Raw genomic sequence first — 23,693 nt, forward strand, 5'->3', positions numbered from 1 at the left:
AAAACAATTAGTCCAAGTTTTTCCATTTGGCCCATGCCTAAACTATAAAGATAAAAGTATAGTTATCTTCCTCAAACTACCAGCTATGATGAAATGTGGTAATAACCTTATTTCCATGCCATGGGAGTGCATGATTAAGAGTGAGCATCTTTTATGGCAAAGATATACTAGGAGCTAAGGTCCAAACTATAAACAGATGCTTAATAACTGAAGGGAAAATCTACATAAACACAATCTTAGACATGTACTAACCAACACAGCCACCCGAACAGCTTGCTCCCAAATTTCTAACTATGCGCTGTCATCTGAATGGCCGTTTCTAGAACGAACCTCTGTTCTAAGGATAAAACTAGTTGCTGTCGAGCTGATTCCTACTCACAGCAACCCTGTGCGTGTCAGAGTGGAACTGTGCTCCAAACGGTTTTCAACAGCTGATTCACCAGGTGTCTCTGGGTGGAACTGAACCTCCAACCATTTGGTTAGCAGCCAAATGCGTTCACCACTTGCACCACCCAGAAACTCCATTCTAAGGACGAGGGTTCCCATATTCACAAAGGTGTTCTGTTAACTGGAAAATAAGTATTATACAAATGTAGTTAATAACTAGTTGCTGTCACAGCAGCTGTTTTATGTAAGCATCTTATTCATTCAACCAACATGATGGGCTTTGGTTTCCCTCATCTGCAAAATTGAGATACCTTACCTATTTCATAGAGTTGTGAAGATTTCATTATGAACAGACATTCAATAAATAGTAACACTTTAACAAGTTCCTTTGATGACCAGCCACTGGCTGGACACCGAAGGCAAAGGGAACACAAAAAGGTCCCTGCCCTCAAGAATCTCAGGGTCTCTAGGACACCTACTACTGGACAATTCTTGATATGGTTGCCCCTGGTTTCAAATAAGAGGGGAAAGTTCAAGAGTAAACACTGACATGTTTTACAAAAAGCTACATGTTTATTAACATAATACATTCTAACATGTATCAAAGTTTCAAGCAGGTCATTTTGAGTCTCAAATACGAAATCACAATATTTAGTATTAATTACCAAAAAAAAAAAAAAAAAAAGTGTTGGTAGTCATTCGTGGGTTTTAGTCCAAAATGAAAATGCAGAAAACAGTGTTTATTTTGGTGGATCAGTATTGATGCCATATTTCTCCTTCAGAAGCTTCAACTGTTCTTCCTTCTTCTTTGTGTCCATCTTCTGAAATGCCTGAGAATGGTAAGCATCAAAGTTAACAGTTAATGATCTACGACCAAAAGAATTTCACCAATAGCACTAGCCAGGAAAAAAAAAAGAACAAAAATGCACAACACGCATTTCCCATCACGGTGCAGTTCTACACTAATTCTTAAATGGGCTCTCCATGCAACAAGGACCCTGGCTATACTTACCCTGTTGGCGTTATAATACAAAACCACAAGGTATCTGTTACAAACATTGAATCCCGATAGGTGATCACATGCATTCTTGGCATCAAAGATGTCTTCATAGACCACATAAGCTGTTCCTCTAGTTTCCGGTGTGTTCCCCCTGTAGAGTTAAACAGGATTTAATTAAAACACACATGTACCTGAGCATTGATATCTGAATACGGAAGCGCCTTTTAAACCACTAACCGCAGAACCAAAAATAGCAGATTAAAGACAGTAAGTTGAAATAAGATTTATTTAAATATTTTGAGATCAACCTGAAAACTATTAGAGGAAATAAACATTATGAATAGATATGCTGGATAAGCCTGTAACTTCTTGAATTTTTAAGTAAAATGTCTACATGTTAAGCTTTTTGTTACATCAGGAATACTAAGAACACACCTACCAAAAAAGTACTGGCAGCAAGTGAAAAACTACCTTGAAACTTTGTCAGTCTACATTCACTGTTCTAATCCTTCTTATTTCTCATACTAAGAACCAATTTTCAGTCTTAAGCTGGAAAGCACAGTACAGGTAGTCCCTGATTTACAACAGGGTTCTGTCCTAACGCGGGTTCTGACATAAGGTGTATATCTCTTTTTTCTTTTAAGTTTTCATTATTATTACCTTTTACTTATCAGTATCTTTATAGACCTGATCTTTATTTGTCTTTGAAGGTTGGAAACATTACATATAGACTTACAGATGTATATTTTAATATATAATACATACATAAAAAAGTACACAAATTATTAAAAAGGACAGTCATTAAGTACATTTTGTCGTAACTTTAATACGCGATAAATCGGGGACTACTAGTACATAGGAGTGATGGCTTTTATTAGTCAGCAGTGTTTAGAATGGGGTTTTTCTTACTGTGCATATATGCAACAGAACAATGCTAAATAATTATTCACCACACTATCACCTGGAAACTAGTCCCTTGTTTCTGAAGATACTGATTTTCTTCCTCACCCTAATTAAATTATTAAATTCTTAAAGACAAGACAAAACAGTCAGCCCTCATCCTTTATGGCCAGGAAAGGATATCCTGCAATGTAGAGAGCAGTTTCGTCCACTTTTCTTGAAACATTTTTTTTTTTTTTTAATGCAATGTAGTCAGCCCCCTTCTTTCATAATTCATTTTTAATATAATCTGCACTCTCATACATTAAACACCCGTTTGGCTGGGGAAAAGTGCTGGGTTTCTGCTGCATGGGGGTGGAACTGTGATAGCAGGTGGAGTTATCTGTGAGCCCAGGCAGAAGGCTGGAAGTGGGAGCTGGACCTTGCTCACAAACATGCAGGTGTTCCTTCTAGTGTAAAGTGTTCCTTGCCACCTCCTTTCCTCATCTCACCAGCTCCCTCTGGGGGCTGAGGAATTACAAGGGGCACTACATTTCAGGCAGCAGAATGGCCAAGTGCTTGTTGGAAGGGACAGTGGGAAGAGGTCCTACTCAGCTCAGGTGTGATAAGGATGGATCCCTTGCCTCCACTGTGTTCCAACTACCCCAGTGCAACAGTGGAATGAGGTTTAAGACTAGCTCTCCGTCTGCCACAGCCCCTACATAGGGTCAAGGAAAGGAAGAGGTCCATGGGAAAAGGAGACACCTGCCTAGGCTTGATCTAGGACAAAAGACTACAGTCTGGGCCCCAGCCACAGCTTGTGCTTCCTGGTAAATTGATGGCACAGGGACATGGTACAGGGAGTGGTTGGAGGGTGCCAGCATTGGTGAATGTTCTTACTTTGTCAGGTTGCATGAGCATGATGGAGGGATTTTATATCCTTTACTCTCTGGGAATAGTCTATCAACTTTCAAACTTTTGACTTTTAATCATTTTTAAGAATGGTATGAAAGTTGGGGACTGCCCGAAAGAAAAACAATTGCCCCAAATATTTTCCGAAATAGTGGACCTCATTTTTCCTTTGAAATAAAAAGAAAAAACTTGAACAAGATCTTAAGGGCAAAGATGGTCACATAACTTCATTTTACTCCCACAGTGCCATGCATACAGCAAATGCTAATACGTATTTGAAAGGCAAAGACCTACTTTCTATCAATTCTGTCACACAACCTTTCTCCAGAAAGCTAAAATAATATAACTTTTCCTTCCTCCTAAATTTTCTAAGAAAGTGGAATAGGGATAGGCACTAATTCCATTTTATAGACTCTCCATCTCTCATGTCCCAGCCCCTAATTGTCAACCTCGTATCTTGAGAATAACTTTATAATTTAAATTTTTAAAAGTATATAATCAGTACCTACTGTGTGTTAAGCACTGAGTCAACATTATGTTCTTACTGGTGGTAAAAGCTTACAAGTAGGAATAAGAAAACCTAATCATTTAACTTAACCTCTCTGGACTTCGGAGCCCTGATAGTGCAGTGGTTAACTGTTTAGCTGCTAACCAAAAGGTCAGCAGTTCAAATCCACTAGCTCCTCCTTGGAAACGCTATGGGGCAGTTCTACTCTGTCCTATAGGGTCACTATAAGTTGAAACTGACTTGAAGCCAACAGGTTCAGTTTTTTCTGGGTTAAGCTTTTACTAACTTATCCAAGAGATATATACTGTGCTTCTTCTATGTGTCTGGCACTGTAAGACAGACACAGTATCACCTCCACACAGGGCTTCAGTATTGTTGATGCAATTAAAAGCACCTCTTACAGTGAATGGTATTCGGTAGATATTCGGTAAATATCATTTGAAGGTATGAACCCCAATATTTAGATTAATTTAAAACAAGAATTCTTATTATAATTAGATACTTCCCCCCATACTTTTAAATCTTCAATAGAAAGCAGCCATTGAAAGAGTCATTCTTCTCAGTTTTATACCCTTTACTCATGTTTAATTGAGAAATTTTGGCATCAGTAAAATGGACAGTGAAGACTGTTGAGAAAATCAGAGTTAATGCATATAAAGAACACAGTAGAGCACCTGGCTTTATAAATAGTTGCTGTTGTTAGCTGACCGTGAATGGGCCCGATTCATGACGACCCTATGCACAATGGGATCACACAGTTATGATCCACAGGATTTTTACTGGCTGATTTTCAGAAGTAGATCACCACCCATTACAAAAGAAGAAATTGAAGCGATTATTAAAAAAAACTCCCACAAAAAAAAGCCCTAGCCCAGATGGCATTACTGGAAAGTTTTACCAGACATTCAGAGAAGAGTTGACACCAATCCTGCTCAAACTATTCTAGAATATAGAAAAGCAAGGAATACTCCCGGATTCATTCTTTGAAGCAAGCATAACCCTGATACCAAAACCAGACAAAGAAACCACTAAAAAAGAAAATTATAGACCAATATCCCTCAAGAGTAAATTCTCAACAAAATCTTAGCCAACAGAATTCAACAGCATATTAAAAAAATAATACACAATGACCAAGTGGGATTCATACCAGGTATGGAAGGATGGTTTAACATTAGAAGATCAATGTAGTTCACCATATAAATAAAAAAAAGACCACATCATCATCTCAATTGATGCAGAAAAGGCATTTGATAAAGTCCAACATCCATTCTTGATAAAACCTCTCAGCAAAATAGGAATAGAAGGGAAATTCCTAAACATAATTAAGGGCATATATTCAAAACCAACAACCAATATTATTCTCAATAGAGACTGAAAGCATTCCCCTTGAGAATGGGAACTAGACAAGAATGCCCTTAATCACCACTTTTATTCAATATTGTACTGGAAGTCCTAGCTAGAGCAATAAGGCAACATAGAGAAATAATAAGGAATCTAAATTTGTAAGTGTCTTAGTTATCTAGTGCTGCTATAACAGAAATACCACAAGTGGATGGCTTTAACAAAGAGAAATTTATTCTCTCACAGACTAGGAGGCTAGAAGTCCAAATTCAGGGTGCCAGCTCCAAGGGAAGGCTTTCTCTCTCTGTCGGCTCTGGAGGAAGGTCCTTGCCATCAATCTTCCCCTAATTTAGGCGCTTTTCAGCGCAGGGACCCAGGATCCAAACGATGCGCTCCCCTCCTGGTTCTTCATTCTTGGTGGCATAAGGTCCCCCGTCTCTGCTCGCTTCTCTTTTATATCTCAAAAGAGATCGACTTAAGACACAGCCTAATCTTGTAGATTGAGTCCTGCCTTATTAACATAACTGCCTCTAATCCTGCCTTATTAACATCATACAGACAGGATCTACAACACATAGGAAAATCACATCAGATGACAAAATGGTGGACAATCACACAATACTGGGAATCATGGCCTAGCCAAGTTGACACACATTTTGGGAGGACACAATTCAATCCATAACAGTAAGGAAGAAGTAAAACTACCCCTATTTGCAGATGATGTGATCCTATACATACAAATTCGCCCAGACTCTACTACAAGAAAGCTACTGGAACTAAGAGAAGGATTTAGCAAAGTGGTGGGGATAAAAATCAGTTGGATCCCTCTATACTAACCAAGAGAACTCTGAAAAGGAAATCAGGAAAACAGTATCATTTACAATAGCCACCCAAAAGATAAAATGCTTGGGAATAATCCTAACTAGGGACGTACAAGACTTATACAAAGAAAACTACAAACTGCTACTGCAAGAAACTCAGACAGACCTGCATAAATGGAAAAACATACCATGCTCATGGATAGGAAGACTTAACATTGTGAAAATGACAATACTACCCAAAGCAACCTACAGACACAATGCAATCCCAATCCAAACTCCAACAACATTCTTTAATGAGACGGAAAAACTAATCACCAACTTTATATGAAAAGGAAAGAGGCCCTGGATTATGTAAAGCATTACTGAAGAAGAAGAACAAAGCAGGACGCCTCATACTCCCCAATCTCAGAACCTACCACACAGGCACATTAGTCCAAAAAGCCTGGTATTGGTGTAACAATAGACACATAGACTAATGGAACAGAATCGAGAACCCAGAAACAAAACCATCCACTTATGGACAGTTAATCTTTGACAAAAGGTCAAAATCCATGAAATGCGGAAGAGATAGTCTCTTTAACAAATGGTGCTGGCAAATCTGGATATCCATTTGCAGAAAAATGAAACAGGATCCATACCTCACACTAAACACAAAAACTATGATCGAGATGGTTCAAAGACCTAAATGTAAAGCCTAAAACTATAAAGATCATAGAAGAAAAAATAGGGGCAAACCTAGGAGCCCTAATTTATGGCATAAATCAACTATCAAAATGTTGGCTACAATATATCTGACAAAGGTCTAATCTCTAAAATGTACAGAAAACTCCCAACAACAAAAAGACAACCCAATTAAAAAATGACAAAGGACAAGAACAGATACTTCACCAAAGAGGACATCCATGCAGCCAATAAATACATGAAGAGAAGCTCGCGATCATTAGCCATCAGAAAGATGCAAATCAAAACTACAATGTGATACCATCTCACACCGATAATAATGGCACTGATCAAAAAAACAGAAAACAACAAATGCTGGAAAGGCTATGGGGAGATTGGAACTCTCATACACTGCTCATGGGAATGTAAAATGGTACAACCACTATGAAACCAAAAACCATACCTGTTGCTGTCGAGTCGATTTTGACTCACAGCAACCCTATAGGACAGAGCAGAACTGCCCCACAGGGTTTCCAAGTGGATTCAAAATGCTGACCTTTTGGTTGGCAGCTGAGCTCTAAACCACTGCACCACCAGGGCTCCTCAACCACTACAGAAAATGATTTATAGCTTTTTGAAGAAGGAGGAAATAATTTTCTATAGTTCTTTCTTTTTCTACAACCACTATAGAAAATCATTTCCCGCTTCCTCAAAAAGCTAGAAACAGAAATACCATATGATCCAGCAATCCCACTCCTAGGTATATATTCTAGAGAAATAAGAGCCAGGACACGAACAAACATATACACACCCATGTTCACTGCAGCATTTACAATAGCAAAAAGATGGAAACAGCCTAAGTGTCCATAAACGGATGAATGCATAAACAAACTGTGGTACATACACACAATGAAATACTACGCAATGATAAAGAACAATGATGAATCTGTGAAACATCTCACAACACAGATGAATCTGCGGGGGCATTATGCTGAGTGAAATAAGTCAATTACAAAAGGACAAATACTGCATGAGACTACTATCACAGAAACTCATAAAAAGGTTTACACACAGATGGAAACATGCTTTGATGATTACCAGGGATGGGGGAAGGAGGAGAGAGGGAAAACCACTAACTAGATAGTAGACACGTACTAACTCTGGTGAAGGGAGAGATAATACACAATATGGGGGAAGTCAGCACAACATAATCAAGGTAAAGGAAAACACAGAAAGGTACCCAAAAGTAAAAGACAACAACAGTAAATACACATATAATCCTGCGACAACAGTAATAACAAACAATAATGTAAGAGGGGATAGACAAGTAGATATGTAAGCTGAACAGGTGTGGGAGGGCATATGGAAGTTCACCCATGTACATATATGCGTACATGCTGAAAATATACACATCTATGCAATAGTGCGCACAGTGGACACGGTCACAAAAACGTCTTAGCCACAACCCTACACCTCCAGGGACTGAGATACTGGGCTTCAGGGCTAGGGACCATAGTCTCAGGGGACACCTAGGTCAATTAGAATATCATAAACCATACAATGTTCTACATCCCACCTTGGTGAGCAGCAGCTAGGGTCTTAAAAGCTTGTGAGCGGCCATCTCAGATACAACAATTGGTCTCTTCCCATCCAGAGCAAAGAGTGAAGAAAACAAAGACTCATGGAAACAGTTAGTCCAAAGGACTAATTCTGAACCATGGCCTTCACTAGCCTGAGACCAGAAGAACTAGATGGTGCCTGGCTACCACTACTGACCACTTGGACCCGGGCCAACAGTAGGTCATAGACAGAGTGGGAGAGAAATGTAGAACAAAATTCAAACTCATAAATAAAACCAGACTTACTGGTCTGATAGAGACTGGTGGAACCCCTGAGACTATGGCCCTTAGACACCCTTCAAACTTGGAACTGAAGTCACTCCCGGAGATCGCATTATAGCCATACAATAGACAAGCCTAAAAAAATGAACAGTAACACCAGTGAGGAATGTGCACCTTAGAACAATCAACTATACGAGATCTAAAGGGCAGCACTGACCCAAAAGCAAAGATCAGAAGGAAGGTAAGGGCAGGAAAGCTGGGCGAATGGACATGGGGAACCAGGGAGGAAGGGAGGAGGCTGCTGACACATTCAGGGGTTTGCAACCAATGTCACGAAACAAGCTGTGTATAAATTGTTGAACGGGAAACTAATTTGCTTTGTAAACTTTCACCTAAACAACAATAAAATGTTTTTTAAAAAAAAAGAAGTAGATCACCAGGTCTTTCTTCCTAGTAAGTTTTAGTATGGAAGCTCTGCTGAAACCTGTACAGCATCATAGCAACATACAAGCCTCCAATGACAGACTGGTGGTGGCTGTACTTGAGGTGCACTGGCCAGGAATTGAACCTGGGTCTCCTGCTTGAAAGGCAAGAATCCTACCACTGAACCATCACTGCCTCCTAAAACCAGTTGCCGTTGACTTGACTCTGACTCATGGTGACCCCATATGCATCAGAGCAGAACTGTACTCCACAGGGCTTTCAATGGCTGATTTTTGGGAAACAGGTCACCCAGCCTTTCTTCTGAAGTGCCTCTAGACATACAAAGCATGGCAGACTCAAACTTCCAACCCTTTGATTAATGAGTACGTTAATCGTTTGCACCATCCAGGGACTCCTTATAAATAGTAGGTATGTGATAAATGTTAGTTCCTTCCCTTCTCTTCCACTCTACTCAAAAAATTCATTACTACATCACTCTCTCTTTATAATTTCTCCATTAGTATTCCTGGCTTTCATTAAGCTGGATCATTAGGGACTGTACAGTTTTTTTCCCTCCTATAAAAAAAAAAATCTCATCTCCCTGATTTCAGTCTGTTAGCCTCTCGGCTCTTGGTTAGGGGTGCTGCACTGCACACCCTGTTTAGCCACACATGGTGGCCCTGCTTTTAGCAATAATTCTGAGATTATAGGTTATGCAATCGTTTTCTTTAAACTACATTTTAAAAATATCAGTAAGACTCACACTCTGATTTGACGAATAGGTCCGTATTTTCCAAATATATCATACATTTCTTCAGCTGTGATTTTGTATGGCAAATTTCTTATATACAAAATCCGATTTACTTCAGGCGGAAGTCGAATCTAAAATAAGAAATACATGTTGTTGTAATCAGGACAGGAGTGCTACCATTCAGAAAAAATTCTCACTAATACATAATAGTAAAATGCCAAGAATAAGAATTATCATCTGATGTAAATGACATACTCTTCAGAAAAGCAAATGGGTGATGGTTCCAGAGAAGACTGTTAGTAGGAACCTGTGATAAAACCAGACTTTCGGTCATTATAGTTAAATAAGAACTTTTAACCACATTTAAAAGTCCTAGACACCTCAGACTGTATGTGGGAAAGAAAGAAGGGAATTGTTCCTGTTTGCTAGACAATAAAATTCCCATTGATGACTGTTCTATGGTCTTCTCAGGGACTTGTATCAATGACCTCTTCTCTCTTTCGAATTTACAAATTTTCCCTCACCACTAGCTTCTTCTTGTCCTCCCATGAGCAGCTGCTCACATCCTGCCCATCTTTTCACAAAACAGACTACTTATCTAGACCACTCTGCTTTCAACCAACAAATATTTACTACGCACCTTCTTACACACCAGGTTAGGTATCAGGAATATATAGTGAAAATATATATATAAGGCTCCCTAAGGCCTTTTAATTGCAATGCTCAATCCTCATCATACTTAGCCTGAGATTTCTGACACTGCTGAGTAGTCCCTTCTTGCAACACTCCATTTTCTTGGTTTCCTCCTAACTCTCTGGCTATTTCTTCTCAGTCTTCTTTACCATTAAAATATGCTCCTGCACAGGGCTTTATCTTTAGACTTCTTTTCTTGATCCTTTGTATACTCCCCTTAACTCTTTACATTCTCTCTGACTGGTCTCTTAACCACACCCATAGTTTCCAAAGTAACTTGATGACTCTCAAATATATATATCCAGTCTAGATCTTGCTCCTGTGCTCCTGATTAACATACTAAATACTCAACATTAATTTACTCAATAACTATTTAGTTATTTTTATATTAAAAGACAATTATAAGTAGTGTTGACAACTAGGAAACAAATAAGTACAATACAGTTTTAAATATCATAATTCAAGGTTAAGTTCAAATAGACAATCAGTACTGGCAGACGATCAAAATACATTTCTCTAGTAAATTCGCTTAAATTTTCCATCTCACCACAGCCATATCCGGGGCCCTGGTGGCACAGTGGTTAAAGAACTTGGCTGTAGCCAAAAGGTCAGCAGCTCAAAGCCACCAGCCGCTCCCGGGAAACCCTATGAGGCAGTTCTACCCTGTCCTACAGGGTCGCTATGAGTCGGAATCGACTCGATGGCAGCGGCTTTGGTTTTCGGTTTATAGCCATATCCAGTGTTCAATTATCTGTCATCGTATTATACCTCTCAGCACCACTACCTCCTTCTTGAGACATTCTTCTTTAGACCTTCACTCACTAACACTAGAATGTAAGCATCTATAGGGCAAGGATTTTTTGTTTTATTCATTGCTCTATGTCCATTACCTACATTAGTGGCTGGTATGTAGTAAGGCAATAAATATAACTAATGAATTGTTTCCTACCTCGCAAGCCTGGTATATAGCAAGTCTCAATAAACACTGTTGAATTAATAAGTTAATGAAGGACCCAAAAAAATCCCCTGATCTGAAGAGAATCCTAAGTTTTAGTAGCCTCTGAACCATTAAGTTGTTTGTTTAGAACTCATCTAAGCTATCCCTTTTTAGGCTGAGGACAAGATCCTGATACCAGGTCCTAAACACAGGTCAAGCAACAAAGGCTGTAAGGCTAACACTGTCACTAACACTAAGATAGAGACTTTAGGAACTTTCAAAAGGGGTGGGGGGCAGAAGTGTGACTCAATGAGCATACCCGAGGACCGGGGCAGCGTGGAATCCCCTCGGATGGGATAGGAAAATTTGGGCTTCCCCGCCCAGGGGACGGAGGAGTAAGGATGCTCTGATCCACGCCTCTGAGAAAGTCAAACAGGGAAGTGCTCTCCCTCCTCTGCAGAAGGCCCCACTACTCACGTTCGCCCTCTTGGCCGCTTGCATCGCCATCTTGGCAGGCTGATGAAGTTACCGTAACAAATACTGGAATCCTCCGGACACTTCCAGAGCTCGCTCCACTTCGAGCGCAATAGTGTCAAACGCAGGACATCAACATGCAGGCTCCACCGGAAGCTGCTGAAACAACGCTGGAAAAATCACCGTTTCACGTCGAGACGTGCTGACGTACTATCCGTCCTCTTTCGAGAAGACTCCCGGGGCAAAGCGAGCCTGAGATAAGTACGAGGTCGGGAAGTGAAAGTAGAGAGTGGAAAATGCTTCCGGGTCCTGGGCCGGAAAGGGCGGGGCCCCAGTTCCAGAAAGGGAGGTGTTCCGGTCGAGGAGACCCTGAGCGGAGCGAGCTAACTGAAACGGGTGGGGGGCCTGGGGAGGGTGGCGGGGGGTGGTGCAGAGCTTAGGTGGGTTGCGGGAAGGGGACCAAGCTTGGCGAGAAACTCCGGGTTGTAGGACGGGCGGAGCGAGGCGTGGGGGAACTCGTGGATGAGCCTGGACTTCTGGCAGTGCACAGGGCAAGCGTTCACCGGTTCTGGCGGGTTGTGTCGAGGCTGACGCTGTAACCTTATCCCGGACCCCCAGTCCTCCGTAGTGCCTCCCCCTGGTTGAGCCTCGGCTGGACTGGCCTCTCAGAGGCGTAGCGAGGGAACGAGCGCTCACGGACAATCTCTAAACAGCGCTTCCCCCACTCAATTCCAGTGCCCAGGGGCAATTTCTAAGTTGCACCCACCCCCCCAACCCCCCAATTTCAAGATGAATTAGATAGCGGCGATGCGTCAGCAGAAACGCCCCCTCTCCCCCCTTGTCTGGCTGTCTCAGGTGCCTTTCATTATTTGTGGCTCCCGGGGGTGCCATGTCTGACGCCTTCTTGGACTTGTGCCTGGGGGCAAGCCCCCCCTCTGCCCCCCACCTCGGTGGCCTCTCCTGTAATCCCCGTCACCTGTCCCAGCTCCCACCTCACTCCTGCCAGTCAGCCCTAGTTCGCGCGGGCTGCCTGTGAGCACACCACGCTTCAACTCCACCCTCTGTTTCTTCAGACCTGCTTAATATGGGTCAGTTGACAAGTTGAGAAGGGACAGTGGTTTAGAGGTGGGTCTGGGAGTAGCGCCGGATCTCTTGCCTGTGAATTTTTCTTCAAGTTTACTCTGAGAAGGCCTGAGGTGGCCGTGTCCTGTACTGCCCCCTCTGCCTTCACTGGGGCAGCTTCAGGGCGATTTTGCCCACGTTCTTGTTACTCTCCATGTACACATGGGCCTCTTGGATTTCAGTCACCGGGTAGACTATATCCAGACCGGGCAGCAGACGTTGGCGGTCCTCCGTGGAGAAGTGAGGCAGAACTTGTTCCGTGAAAGCCTTCACCAGCATTTGCTTATACTAAGATAACGGAAAAGGAACCCATCAGCCTGGACTGAGGCCTTACCCTGCCACTCCCCATCCTTTCTGATCTCTCTCAAACTGGTACACGTCTGAAAAAACACACAGGGATACCCACTTCACTTCCTAGCATTTATGTGCCTGCCCCCAAATGTGTAACCTCTGTTCTGTACTAGATAAGGATTGAAGCTGGGAGTAAAATATTACTGTCAGTAACAGCCAGAGGGCTGCTTCTAAATAAAAGCTTCAAGCAAGAGGCAGCCACAGAAAGAACTTACGTAGGCTCTGTGCAAAAGGGATGTTTGAGCTCTACTTTCCTCCAGCAGTTGTGAAACCCATACTGGGAAACATTCCCAAAGTTGGTGACTGCTAGAATGCCACACAGATTTCTGTAACATGTATTACTTTCTTAGCACACTGAGGAGAGTGCCTTTGAAAACAGTCTTGGAACTATTAGAACTCCTTCCTAATATGCTCAATACTTTGTTCATTTTGTTAGAAAGTTTAGATTCTGTATGAAGTATTAGCCACCCTCTTTTCAAGATGTTGAGGCTTCTGTTGACTAACTCTAATTGGTTCTCTAAATCGGGGTATATACCCAGGGGGGCAGGTTTCTACATAAACTATCTAAGATGTGACAAAGCTCCCTTCTCACACTTTTATGTAAATGAAACCATGTTTTCTTTTCACACATCACTTACCTGTTTGTCTCTAGATCTTAGCAGACTGGTGATTAGACTTCCTCTTTTAAAAAGTAGCTTTGGCAACAGAGGCCCACTGATGTTAGCTCCTCCCAACAGACCATAGAGAACCTGGCGACCATCAAGAGCCAGGCAGTTGACATTCTTCTCCCAGTAGGATCCACCTATACAGTCTAGAATAAGGTTGACTCCAACACCTTTCACATGAAACGCAGATTTGTGATGCGAGTCAGGCCCAGAAAACTTGGCGTAAAATAAGACTCTATGGTATATTTATGGATTGTTAGGTGCCATCCAGTTTGTCCCGACTCACAGCGACCCTATATTTGTGGATATATGGGTATAAATTAAGTACAGTGCATGTGGTAAATTTATAGGTTGGAACTAGCAACATTGCTCATGGAAACGTTACAAATGTAGTTTAAGTAGCTGAACTCTATCATGGTATGTGTGAACAGTTCATCTTTTATGACCCCTAGTCACAAGAAGGTAGCAAGACGGAAATAGGGTGACACCATGACTTGGTGTCTCCCCTTACCACCACATAAGTACAGTGTGCACTGGCACCCAGGTATGAGTGAGAACAGAACAGAGGAGGTCTACCCAGGCTACAGGGCAGATTAGTTGTTCATACCTAAGTTATAAAATGTCTGCACTCAATTGTCTACTCATGAAAAATTGGAAGGGATGAGCCAAAAATTACACATATTTGGCTTTGGAATGAAGAGGCATGCACATCCCTATTACCCCAACCCTACTAGGTCCAGATCCACACTGGTCTGTGCCTCAAGGCTCCTGTGAACTCACTGTGGAGTGGCTGGTTGGGAAGAAGAGGTCCTGGAAAATTCCAAGTCAACTCTTGATAATCACCCAGCTTCTAAAACGTATATGAATTATATCATTTGCAAGACTGCACATGGAAACGATCTCAGTCCTACATACTGATTGCCTGTCCCCAGTGGTCAAACCCCAGGGTACTAGAATTTGACCAGGCCAGCTGTTGTGCATTTAGCAGAGACAAGGCCAATCCAAAGCACTGGCAACCTTGAGGCTGGTAAGGATTTAATCATCTCTGACATTCCTGCTGAGCTGCAGAAGCAGTTGTTTACCTTTGGTGAATTTCAGCGTTGCTTCAGAAAAGTCCTCTTCTTTGTAATTGAATCCAGCAGCTGCTCCAAGCTTTTCTGCCATTGGAAGCTTGTGCTGCGAGCCAGCCATGACCAGAGGGAATAGCTCCAGCCATCTGAGTGAGTTGGATGGCAGCTGTGCCCACACCACTTGAACCCAGATGGATTAGCACAGACTCTCCGGCCTGAGCATTTCCTATGACAGTAAGTACAGGAACAGTTCTCTTTACTTTGCAACTGCTACACATTCACACATTCCCCACGCAGGCATATTCCACCATGGTGACCTGGCGTCAGGACCACTGTCATGGTTTGAATTATGTCCCCCAAAATATGTGTGTATCAATTTGGCTAGGCCATGATTCCTGGTACTGTGTGATTTTCCTGTATGTTGTAAACCTGCCTCTATGATGTTAATGAGGGAGGATGGGTGGCAGTTGTGTTAGCAAGGCAGGACCTGATCTACAAGACTGGATTGTGTCCTGAGGCAATCTCTTGAGATATAAAAGACAGAAGTGAGCAGTGAGACAGGGGGACCTCATACCATCAAGAAAGCAGTGCCGGAAGCAGAGCGCGTCCTTTGGACTGGGGTCCCTGCGCAGAGAAGCTCCTAGTCCAGGGGGACACCAAAGAGAAGAAGGCTGACAGAGAAAAAGCCTTCCCCTGGAGCTGACGCCCTGAATTTGGACTTTGAGCCTACTTTGACTGTGAGGAAATAAATTTCTCTTCGTTAAAACCATCCACTTGTGGTATTTCTGTTATGGCAGCACTAGATGACTAAGACAACCACCAAATGCCAGATCTCTTGCTCTCTTAACTTCCTTTTTGTCTATACTGGTAGCCTCTAGTCAAAGTGGAAAACAACCTTTTAAAACAGAGTTATTAGCAGCTATATCCATAATCTCTGTTTTACCTTACATCTCTGCTATATACCTCAACAAGTATGAATAACCACATTCCTGCTGTCACCTCCTGAAGCCAGTCCTTCTTCAGTCTGAAACTGGCCTCTAGCTGCTTTCACTCACCCATTTATCTCCTTACCATCCCAAGCAACACACACAGCCACCAGGCTCCTCCTAAAACGGGGCTTTCATTATGTCACTTCCTGCTCAAAATGTAAGGTGGTTTACAGTTGGCTTTTGCATCAAGTCCAGACAGCCTGGCATTCTATGCCACCACAGTCTAGTCACAGACTCATCTCTCACAAGTGACTCCTGAGCAGAGCAGCCCATCTCACCTTAATGCTATTTCTTAGGTCACCCCTGATGTTTGGCATGCCTTCTGTCCATCACAACTCTACCCCTCAAGTCCTGCCTTTTGGGAAGCCTTCTCTGACTATCCTTGCCTACACTGACTTTCCCATCTTGAGCTTCCGTTGTTTTTAGAGACAGGGCCACACTTTCTAACTCTATGGTTGTCTGTTTCCTGTGAAATTCCCATGTCCGTATCTTGTCTTCCTAGTTACACTGGCTCCCTTTGTAGAGGCCAAGTCTCCTTAGGTGCCCTCATGTGACCTCTTAGCTGGCCTCAGTAGGCTTGGGGAGGAATAAATGAGTTGATAGAATGGCACCTTCTTCTGCACTTGGGCTCTGAGAGAGAAGCTCAGCTGACTTGTAGAAGCTGGGACTTCTGCTGGGCCTATAGTGTGAAGATGTGCACATGGCTTCTATCAAGTGCCTTATAGGCCTTCTATCTGCTAACTGTGATTTTCAGCCTCAACATCAAACCGTTGCTAACATGGTTTGAGGGCCTAATGCTAGTGGTGGTTCAGCAGGGTGAAGTTCTGGGACTTGGTGTGGATAGGTGTCCAGGCCAAAGCTGGGGTTTGGGAGGGCTGAGTTATGGAGGAATTGAGCCATGCTAATAGAGTGAGAATGGGGGGTTCCTCACCCAAGAGATATAACAGCTGGAAGGCCATGAGCCAGGCCTCTGGGATGGCTGCAGCCTGGGTCAGGGACAGTCCTGCCAGGATGGGCATGAGGAGCTCTTCAGGGACAGTGACATACTAAGCCTGGCCCCCACCAGGTAGCAGAGCCACGGCTGAGTCTCCAGGCTTCCAGTGCCCAACATCTGGCACCCAGCTCGGCCACATGTCCAGATGCCTCCAGTCCCAAAATGCTGCTGGCTCCTGGGGGTGGGGCATACTGGCCTTGTCTCTGCAGAGAGAGGAACACACAGTACATGGTGAGCATGATCAGAAATCTGTATGTCACCATCCTTGACCCTCTTTTTCTGAAACGGTAAGGCCAGCTTTGGTAAATCAGCTCCAGTAAGTCAGAAAAAGGGAGAGAAGAGGTAATTTGTCTTATGCAAATAAGAGGCTGTAGGTCACTAATCAGTGGATGTTATAACTGGTAGGATCTTTTTCCCTAATCTAAACCTCTTGTTTTACAAATGAAGAAACTGAGAGCTGGGCAGGGAAATGCCTTGTACAAGGTCACAAAACATGTTAGTAGCAAGACTAGGAACAAAACCTGGACTCAAATAGTTCCCTTAAGAGTAGCCACCAAATATGTATCAAGTGCCAAGCTGTGCTAGGAACGAACCCCAGCCCTCAGAGCCTCTGACCCTGCAGAGGCTTTAGATTGTGCATCAGGATAGCTTGAGGAGCTCTTTCAAAGTACACTTGCCTGGGCCCTGGTTATGTTGATTTCAGGCAGTGAAGTGGGGAGGTGTCCCAGGTAATTCTGATGCACATGTCTGAATGACCCCAACCTACCACAGCAGGTCTGTTTTAGGAGTCAAACAGCAGGCAGAAGAAAACGTCTGGTAAGAGTCCCACCCACTGCCAGACCTGAAACTCTGAACGGAAAGAGTGCAAACTTTGGAGCCACAAAAACCTTGGCTTGAATCACAGCTCCCCTGATTAGTAGTAGTGTGGCCTTGGGCATATTCTTTAACCTCTCTGAGTCTCAGGGTTTTTTATTTGTAAAATGCCAATAGTGAATAGGGCTGCTGTGAGAAGAAAATGAGATAGCACACACCCGCATACACTGAACAAACGGTAGCTCCTTATCTGGAGGCCTGGGTAGACTATAGATTAAAACTGGGTGGATTCGGCTTTGCAAATATCCCTTGCATTTTGTTTTGTGGAAACAAAGGAGGCTAAATGATTCTGTCTCTCAGAACTCCCAACAGACGGCTCTGCACACATCCAGATGAGTTACTATCAGGGCCCTGTGCCATTCCTTCGTCAGGTAAATGTTTATTGAAAGCCGACCTTGAGGGAGGCTCTGAGGTCCCGCCCTGCACCAGCTACACCTGGCTTCTGGGTACCTGGAATAAGTCTGCCCGGTTCAGGGCGCTGGCCGCCACCTGAGGAGGACTTCACCCTCTCCTAGGCTCGGTCCTCCCGGCTTGTCAAAGTGCGCAGCTAACATGTTCTCTGAGGACACAGGTTAGAAAATGGGAGGGAGCCAGGAGATTCTTCCGGAAGCACAGCTTTCAAGCCGATATTCCAGCGCCCTCTGCAGGCCAGCCAGCGTCCCTTTGTTGGTCTCGGCAAGAACTGGCTTCCGCTCGCGTCCTTCCTTGGAGGTCCCCTGCCGCCTCCACACAGATCCCACACAGAAGGCAGAGACTGGAAGGGGGTGAATAGGAATGGCCGTTTGATGTAGCAAAAAAGAAAAACCCACTGCCCTCTAGTCGATTGCGACTCATAGCGACCCTACCGAACACAGCAGAACTGCCCCATAGGGTTTCTAAGGCTGTAAATCTTTACCGGAGCAGACTGCCACATCTTTCTCCCGCTGAGCGGCTGGTGGGTTAGAACCAACCCGCTGACCTTTCGGGTAGCAGCTGCGTTTAACCACGGCGCCACCAGGGCTCCTTTTTTATGTAGCAGAACAGGAAAACAATGAAGATCATTAGGCAAATTATACTTCGTCTGAGTTGGGAACCTCCTTCCCCCACCCACGACCCCAGGTCACTCGAGCCCATGTGAGTCAATTTACAATGGGCTAGGCTCCTCTCCACTGCTCCCTGTGGCGCGGTGCGTCCCTGGGCTCCCTCGAAGGCCCTTGTAGCAGAGACCCAGAGCCCTGAGACTGCCTCGGCCACGGTGGGAATGTACGGCTGATTCAAGGCAGCGTAAGAGGTGGGGCTGACTAGAACCGGTCTTCCGCTTTTCCCGTTTCTTCCTTCCTCTTTTAAGATACGTATAGCTTGTTGTTCGTTGCCGTTTCTAATGACATGCAAATCAGATTTTCTTTTTCTTTTTTTATTCTGGAAAGGGATCTTTCTGCCAGCTTTGCAGGGAATGCTATTCCAGGCTTCCAGCCCTCAAGGCAAGGATATAAAACCTTCCTCTCATAGGAAACCTGACCAAACCTCTTGACCAGCTTGGGATCGGTCCGTTTTCCAGACAGGAAAGCCTTTTAGCCCATTTACTCTATAGATCTGGGATCTTGTCCTTTGGGCAGGCATCTGGAGTATGTGTAGGAAAGCAGGGTGCTGCTGAGGAAAGAACTGGCTGCTAAAGGAGAAGAGTGAGAGGAGAAATAGGGAAAAAGCAGTCCTGAAATCCTTATCACGTCTCCTCCTCCTGACATTCCTGCAGAACAGAAAAGGAGATCTGAACAAATGGAAAAACACCACGTTTTTGGATGAGAAGAACCAAATTAATATGTAAATTATTGTAAATTTAATAATTCCAATAGAGTATTTTTCTCATTGGGTAAAATGATGTTAAATATGGAGGAATAAGTGGCCATGAATTACAGTATATGAAAAAGACTAGTGAGGAAGACTTACATTACCAGATGTCAGAAAATACTGTAAATAATAATGGTAATAACGGTATAGTACTTACTTATGTGGAGTTGGTCCCACAGAAATAAAAAAAACACCAATATGTAAGAACATACGTCCAGAGATGTTTATTGCAGCATTGATCATAGTGACAAAAATCTAGAAACAAAGTAGATCCCATCACTAGGGGAATGACTGGATAAATGATGAATACCATGCATCCATTTGAAAAATGAACTAGAGCCGACAAAGTGAAGTATTTGTGAAGTATTTGTTTAATAAGCAGGGACGGATTACCCAATAAGCAAGGTATGCACAGGCTTACTTGTGCTTACTTACTAGTCTGTAGTGCACAATTTCACCTGATTTCACCACATCAAAGACTCATAGCAACCCTATAGGACGGAGTAGAACTGCCCCATAGGGCTTCCAAGGAGCAGCTGGTAGATTTGAACTGCTGACCTTTTGGTTAGCAGTCAAGCTCTTAACCACTGTGCCCCCAAGGCTCCAATGAACCATACCTACCTGTAAGCATACCCGTGTGTAGTCCCCTCACACACTGACTTTGGGCTTGACCATGCGACTTGCTTTGGGCAATGGAACAATGACTAGTGCTTATGTGGTGGGCTTGCCCTCTCTTGCTGCTGAAAACTTTTTCACCATTATATGAAGAAGCTTGAGCTAGCCTACCAGAAGATGAGACCACGTGGAGCAGAGGCAAGCCGTCTCAGCTGAGGTCCCCTAGACCAAGTAGCCCCAGATGATGATCTTCTAGCTGATTGTAGCCACATGAATAATCCCAAACTAGCCCTGGTGGTGCAGTGGTTAGGTGTTCCCCTGCTAACTGAAAGGTCAATGGTTCGAACCCACCAGCTGCTCCTAGGGAGAAAGATGTGGAAGCTGCTTCTGTAAAGATTACAGCATTGGAAACACTATGGAACATTCTACTCTGTCCTATAGGGTCACTGTGAGTTGGAATCTACTTGATGACACACATATATTCAGGCAGACTGATTCTGACTGATTTAGGAGATAATATTGGAGCCATTTTTCCTTGTCCTAGAATGTGACTCAGCTGGAGCTGGACTCACAAGGACACATCAACTGGACCCTGAGGTATAAAGGCAGTAGCTAGGACAATCTTGGAAAACATCTTTTAGGGAACTTTCACATAAACAGAGCACTAATGACCCACATATGTTCTACCCTTATCTTTTTTTATTAGCATTTAGTGAATAGTAAGATTTGTTTGACCAATGAAGACCATCCTGACTGTCATTACTGAAACTTGTACCAATGATTATTATGAAAGACAATTCAAAATGTAGGATCATAGTTTCTAGCCAATCTGTGAAAAGGTGAAGCTTTCAATGGTTTTTCCCGTTTTGTAATGTTAATTGTATACTGATGACTTGGACTCAGGTGGACATGGCTCTGGCAGCATGCTTGCCTGTTTTCCCACTTTTGCCTTTTTTGAATATATGCCACATAAAACTTTCTTTTTGCTTTACTAAACTTTGTGATGTTTTTCCCCTACAACATGACCAAACTGTTGAAAGAATTGGTGGCATATAAAATGATTGTTTTAAGCCACTAATTTTTGAAGTGGTTTGTTATACAGCAAGAGATACCTGATAAAAAATAGTAAAAGGCTCCTCAGGGATAGTTATCCACCCAATGCCATCAAGTCAGTTCTGACTCATAGTGACCATAGGGTTTCCAAGGCTGTAAATCTCTACGGAAGCAGACTGCCACATCTTTCTCCTGCAGAGTGGCTGGTGGTTTTGAACCACCAACCTTTTGGTTAACAGTCAATTGTTTTAATCACTGCACCACCAGGGCTCCTTCAGGGATAGTTAGGCTCTCTATATACTACCTCTCTTACAGCACTGGTAACATTCTATTATGTTAGAATGCCTTTCTTCCCCACCAGACTGTGGAGTCATCTCAGTATCCCCTGTGCGTAGCACGGTGCCTGTCACGTAAGTGTTCAGTGGAGATTTGTTGACCAAATGAATGGCCGCACATTTAAATGGGATATTGCAGACACTGGGTCCTTTAAAGAGACCAGGAAGGAAAGTGATGGTATTTTAAGAAGAGAAAACCCATGGGAAACGTGGGGGCAGCTGCATCCCTGCTCTAATTCCCTCCTCTTATGTGTAGGCCAGGGAGGCAGGAAAACGACCCCTGTTCCACTCAGCTCTTTTACTCTGATGTTAGGATCCCAAGGATGATTCTCAAATCACAAGGGTCTCTGCAATGTGCAGGCTGCTGAGAATGGAGTGTGGCCTACGCAGGTGTTGGCACTACCTGGTTAAGGTGTGTTCTCAGGGCAGACCTGCTCAGGGAACTAGACAGTGGGCAGGGCCTGGAACACCTGTGTCATTTGTAGTCTGTATCTCTCCCCCTTCCTCCCTCCCTGCCTTCCTTTGTCCTTTTCAATGGATAGAGCTAGGAAATACCTTTTTTTTTTTTTTTAAGAAAAAATACATCAAGAATTCTAACTGCTATTTCCAATTCAAATTTAGGATTGTAAGGTTTTTATTTCTTTGATTTTATGTTTTTTATCTTTTTTCCTGGTGTCAAAATAAACCACTCAGAACACCACTAACAGATTGCTATATAAGTTTAAGGAGCCCTGGTGGTGCAGTGGTTAAGAACTTGGCTGTTAACGAAAAGGTTGGCAGTTCGAATCCACCAGCTCCTCCTTGGAAACCCTATGGGGCAGTTCTACTCTGTCCTATGGGGTCACTACGAGTTGGCATGGACTCGATGGCAGCAATGGGTTTGTTCTTTTTGGTGGGGTGCTATAGGGTCGCTATGAGTTGGAATCGAATTGATGGCAATGGGTTTGGGTTTTTTTTTTGACATGATTAAGTTTGCATTTTGGAGTGATCACTTTTACTACAGCATAGGATGTGAATTAGAAGAGAAGAGTGGGTATCCTAGATTGAATTGTGTCCCCAGAAAAGATAATGTTGAACTCCTAACACCTGTTCCTATGAATGTGACCCTGTTTGGAAATAGGGGTTTTCTTTTGTGATGTTAATGAGGCCATACCAGAGTTTTCCAGTTACTGTTGAGTCAACTCTGATTCATAGTGACCCCATGTGTGTCAGAGTAGAACTGTGCTCCATAGGGTTTTCCGTGGCTGATTTTTCAGAAGTAGATCCCCACCAGATATTTATTCTGAGGGGCCTCTGGGTGGATTCAAATCTCCAACCTTTCAGTTAGCAGCTGAGCACCTTAAACATTTGCACCCCATGCTAGAGTAGGGTGAGTCCTAAACCTAATCCATTCTGAGTGATGTCTTATAAAAAAGGAAAACAGACAGGGAGAGACACACACACGTGGGGGAAGAGACATGTGAGGAACAATCTACAAGCCAAGGGATGCCAAGGAACACCCTGGTCTTCCAACAAGGAAGGGCCATCCCCTAGAGCTGATACCCTGGTTTGGACTTCTAGCCTCCAAAATTGTGAAACAATAAATTTCTGATTTTCAAAGCCACCTACTTTGTGGTATTTTGTTGTGGCAGCCCTAGGAAGCTAAGACACCGGATGTAGGGAGATCAATTAGAAAGTATTGTAGTAGCTCAGATGAAAAATCAAGATAGCTCAGATTAGGGGAGATGCTAGTGAAATAGAGAGAAAGGGAAAGGCGAAAGATACTTAGAAAATAAAATGGACTACTTGGTGAAGTGTTGGATATGAAAATGGGTGGTCTCAAACTCATTCTATGAAGCCAGCATAACCCTGATACCAAAACCAGGTGAAGACACCACAAAAAAAGAAAATTACAGACTGATATCCCTCATGAACATAGACGCAAAAATCCTCAACAAAATTTTAGCCAATAGAATTCAGCAACATATCAAAAATAATTCACCATGTGAAGGGTGAGACAGTACACAATACAGGGGAAACTAACACAACCTGTACAAGGAAAGGTCATGGAGGCCCCATGGACACATCCAAACTCCCTGAGGGACTGAGCTGCTGGACGGAGGGCTCTGGGGACCATGGTCTCGGGGAACATCTAGCTCAATTGGCATGACACTACTTATAAAGATAATGCTC

The 23,693-nt window shown here is 43.3% G+C and overlaps 2 protein-coding genes and 1 non-coding gene across 3 annotated transcripts; all 3 read right to left on the bottom strand.

Moving 5' to 3' along the window:
* Positions 1-938: 938 nt before the first annotated feature.
* SF3B6 (splicing factor 3b subunit 6) lies at positions 939-11,898 on the bottom strand. The gene is made up of 4 exons (XM_004377563.2): positions 11,631-11,898; positions 9,536-9,654; positions 1,400-1,538; positions 939-1,217 (listed from the first exon to the last, which is right to left on the bottom strand). The coding sequence occupies exons 1-4, from the start codon at positions 11,658-11,660 to the stop codon at positions 1,128-1,130; spliced, it is 378 nt and encodes a 125-aa protein (XP_004377620.1). The 5' UTR covers positions 11,661-11,898; the 3' UTR covers positions 939-1,127.
* Positions 8,897-8,967, bottom strand: TRNAE-UUC (transfer RNA glutamic acid (anticodon UUC)). Its single transcript has one exon. It is a non-coding gene; the product is annotated as a tRNA-Glu (tRNA).
* Positions 11,899-12,478: 580 nt separating the features above from the next.
* TP53I3 (tumor protein p53 inducible protein 3) lies at positions 12,479-17,008 on the bottom strand. The gene is given in 6 exon segments (XM_023732405.1): positions 12,479-13,037; positions 13,739-13,935; positions 14,848-14,965; positions 14,967-15,061; positions 16,872-16,942; positions 16,944-17,008. Coding segments are annotated over 6 exon segments (729 nt in total). The 3' UTR covers positions 12,479-12,854.
* Positions 17,009-23,693: the final 6,685 nt, after the last annotated feature.

This window comes from Trichechus manatus, unplaced genomic scaffold (genome assembly GCF_000243295.1).
Source record: "Trichechus manatus latirostris isolate Lorelei unplaced genomic scaffold, TriManLat1.0 scaffold00052, whole genome shotgun sequence".
NCBI lineage: Eukaryota > Metazoa > Chordata > Mammalia > Sirenia > Trichechidae > Trichechus > Trichechus manatus.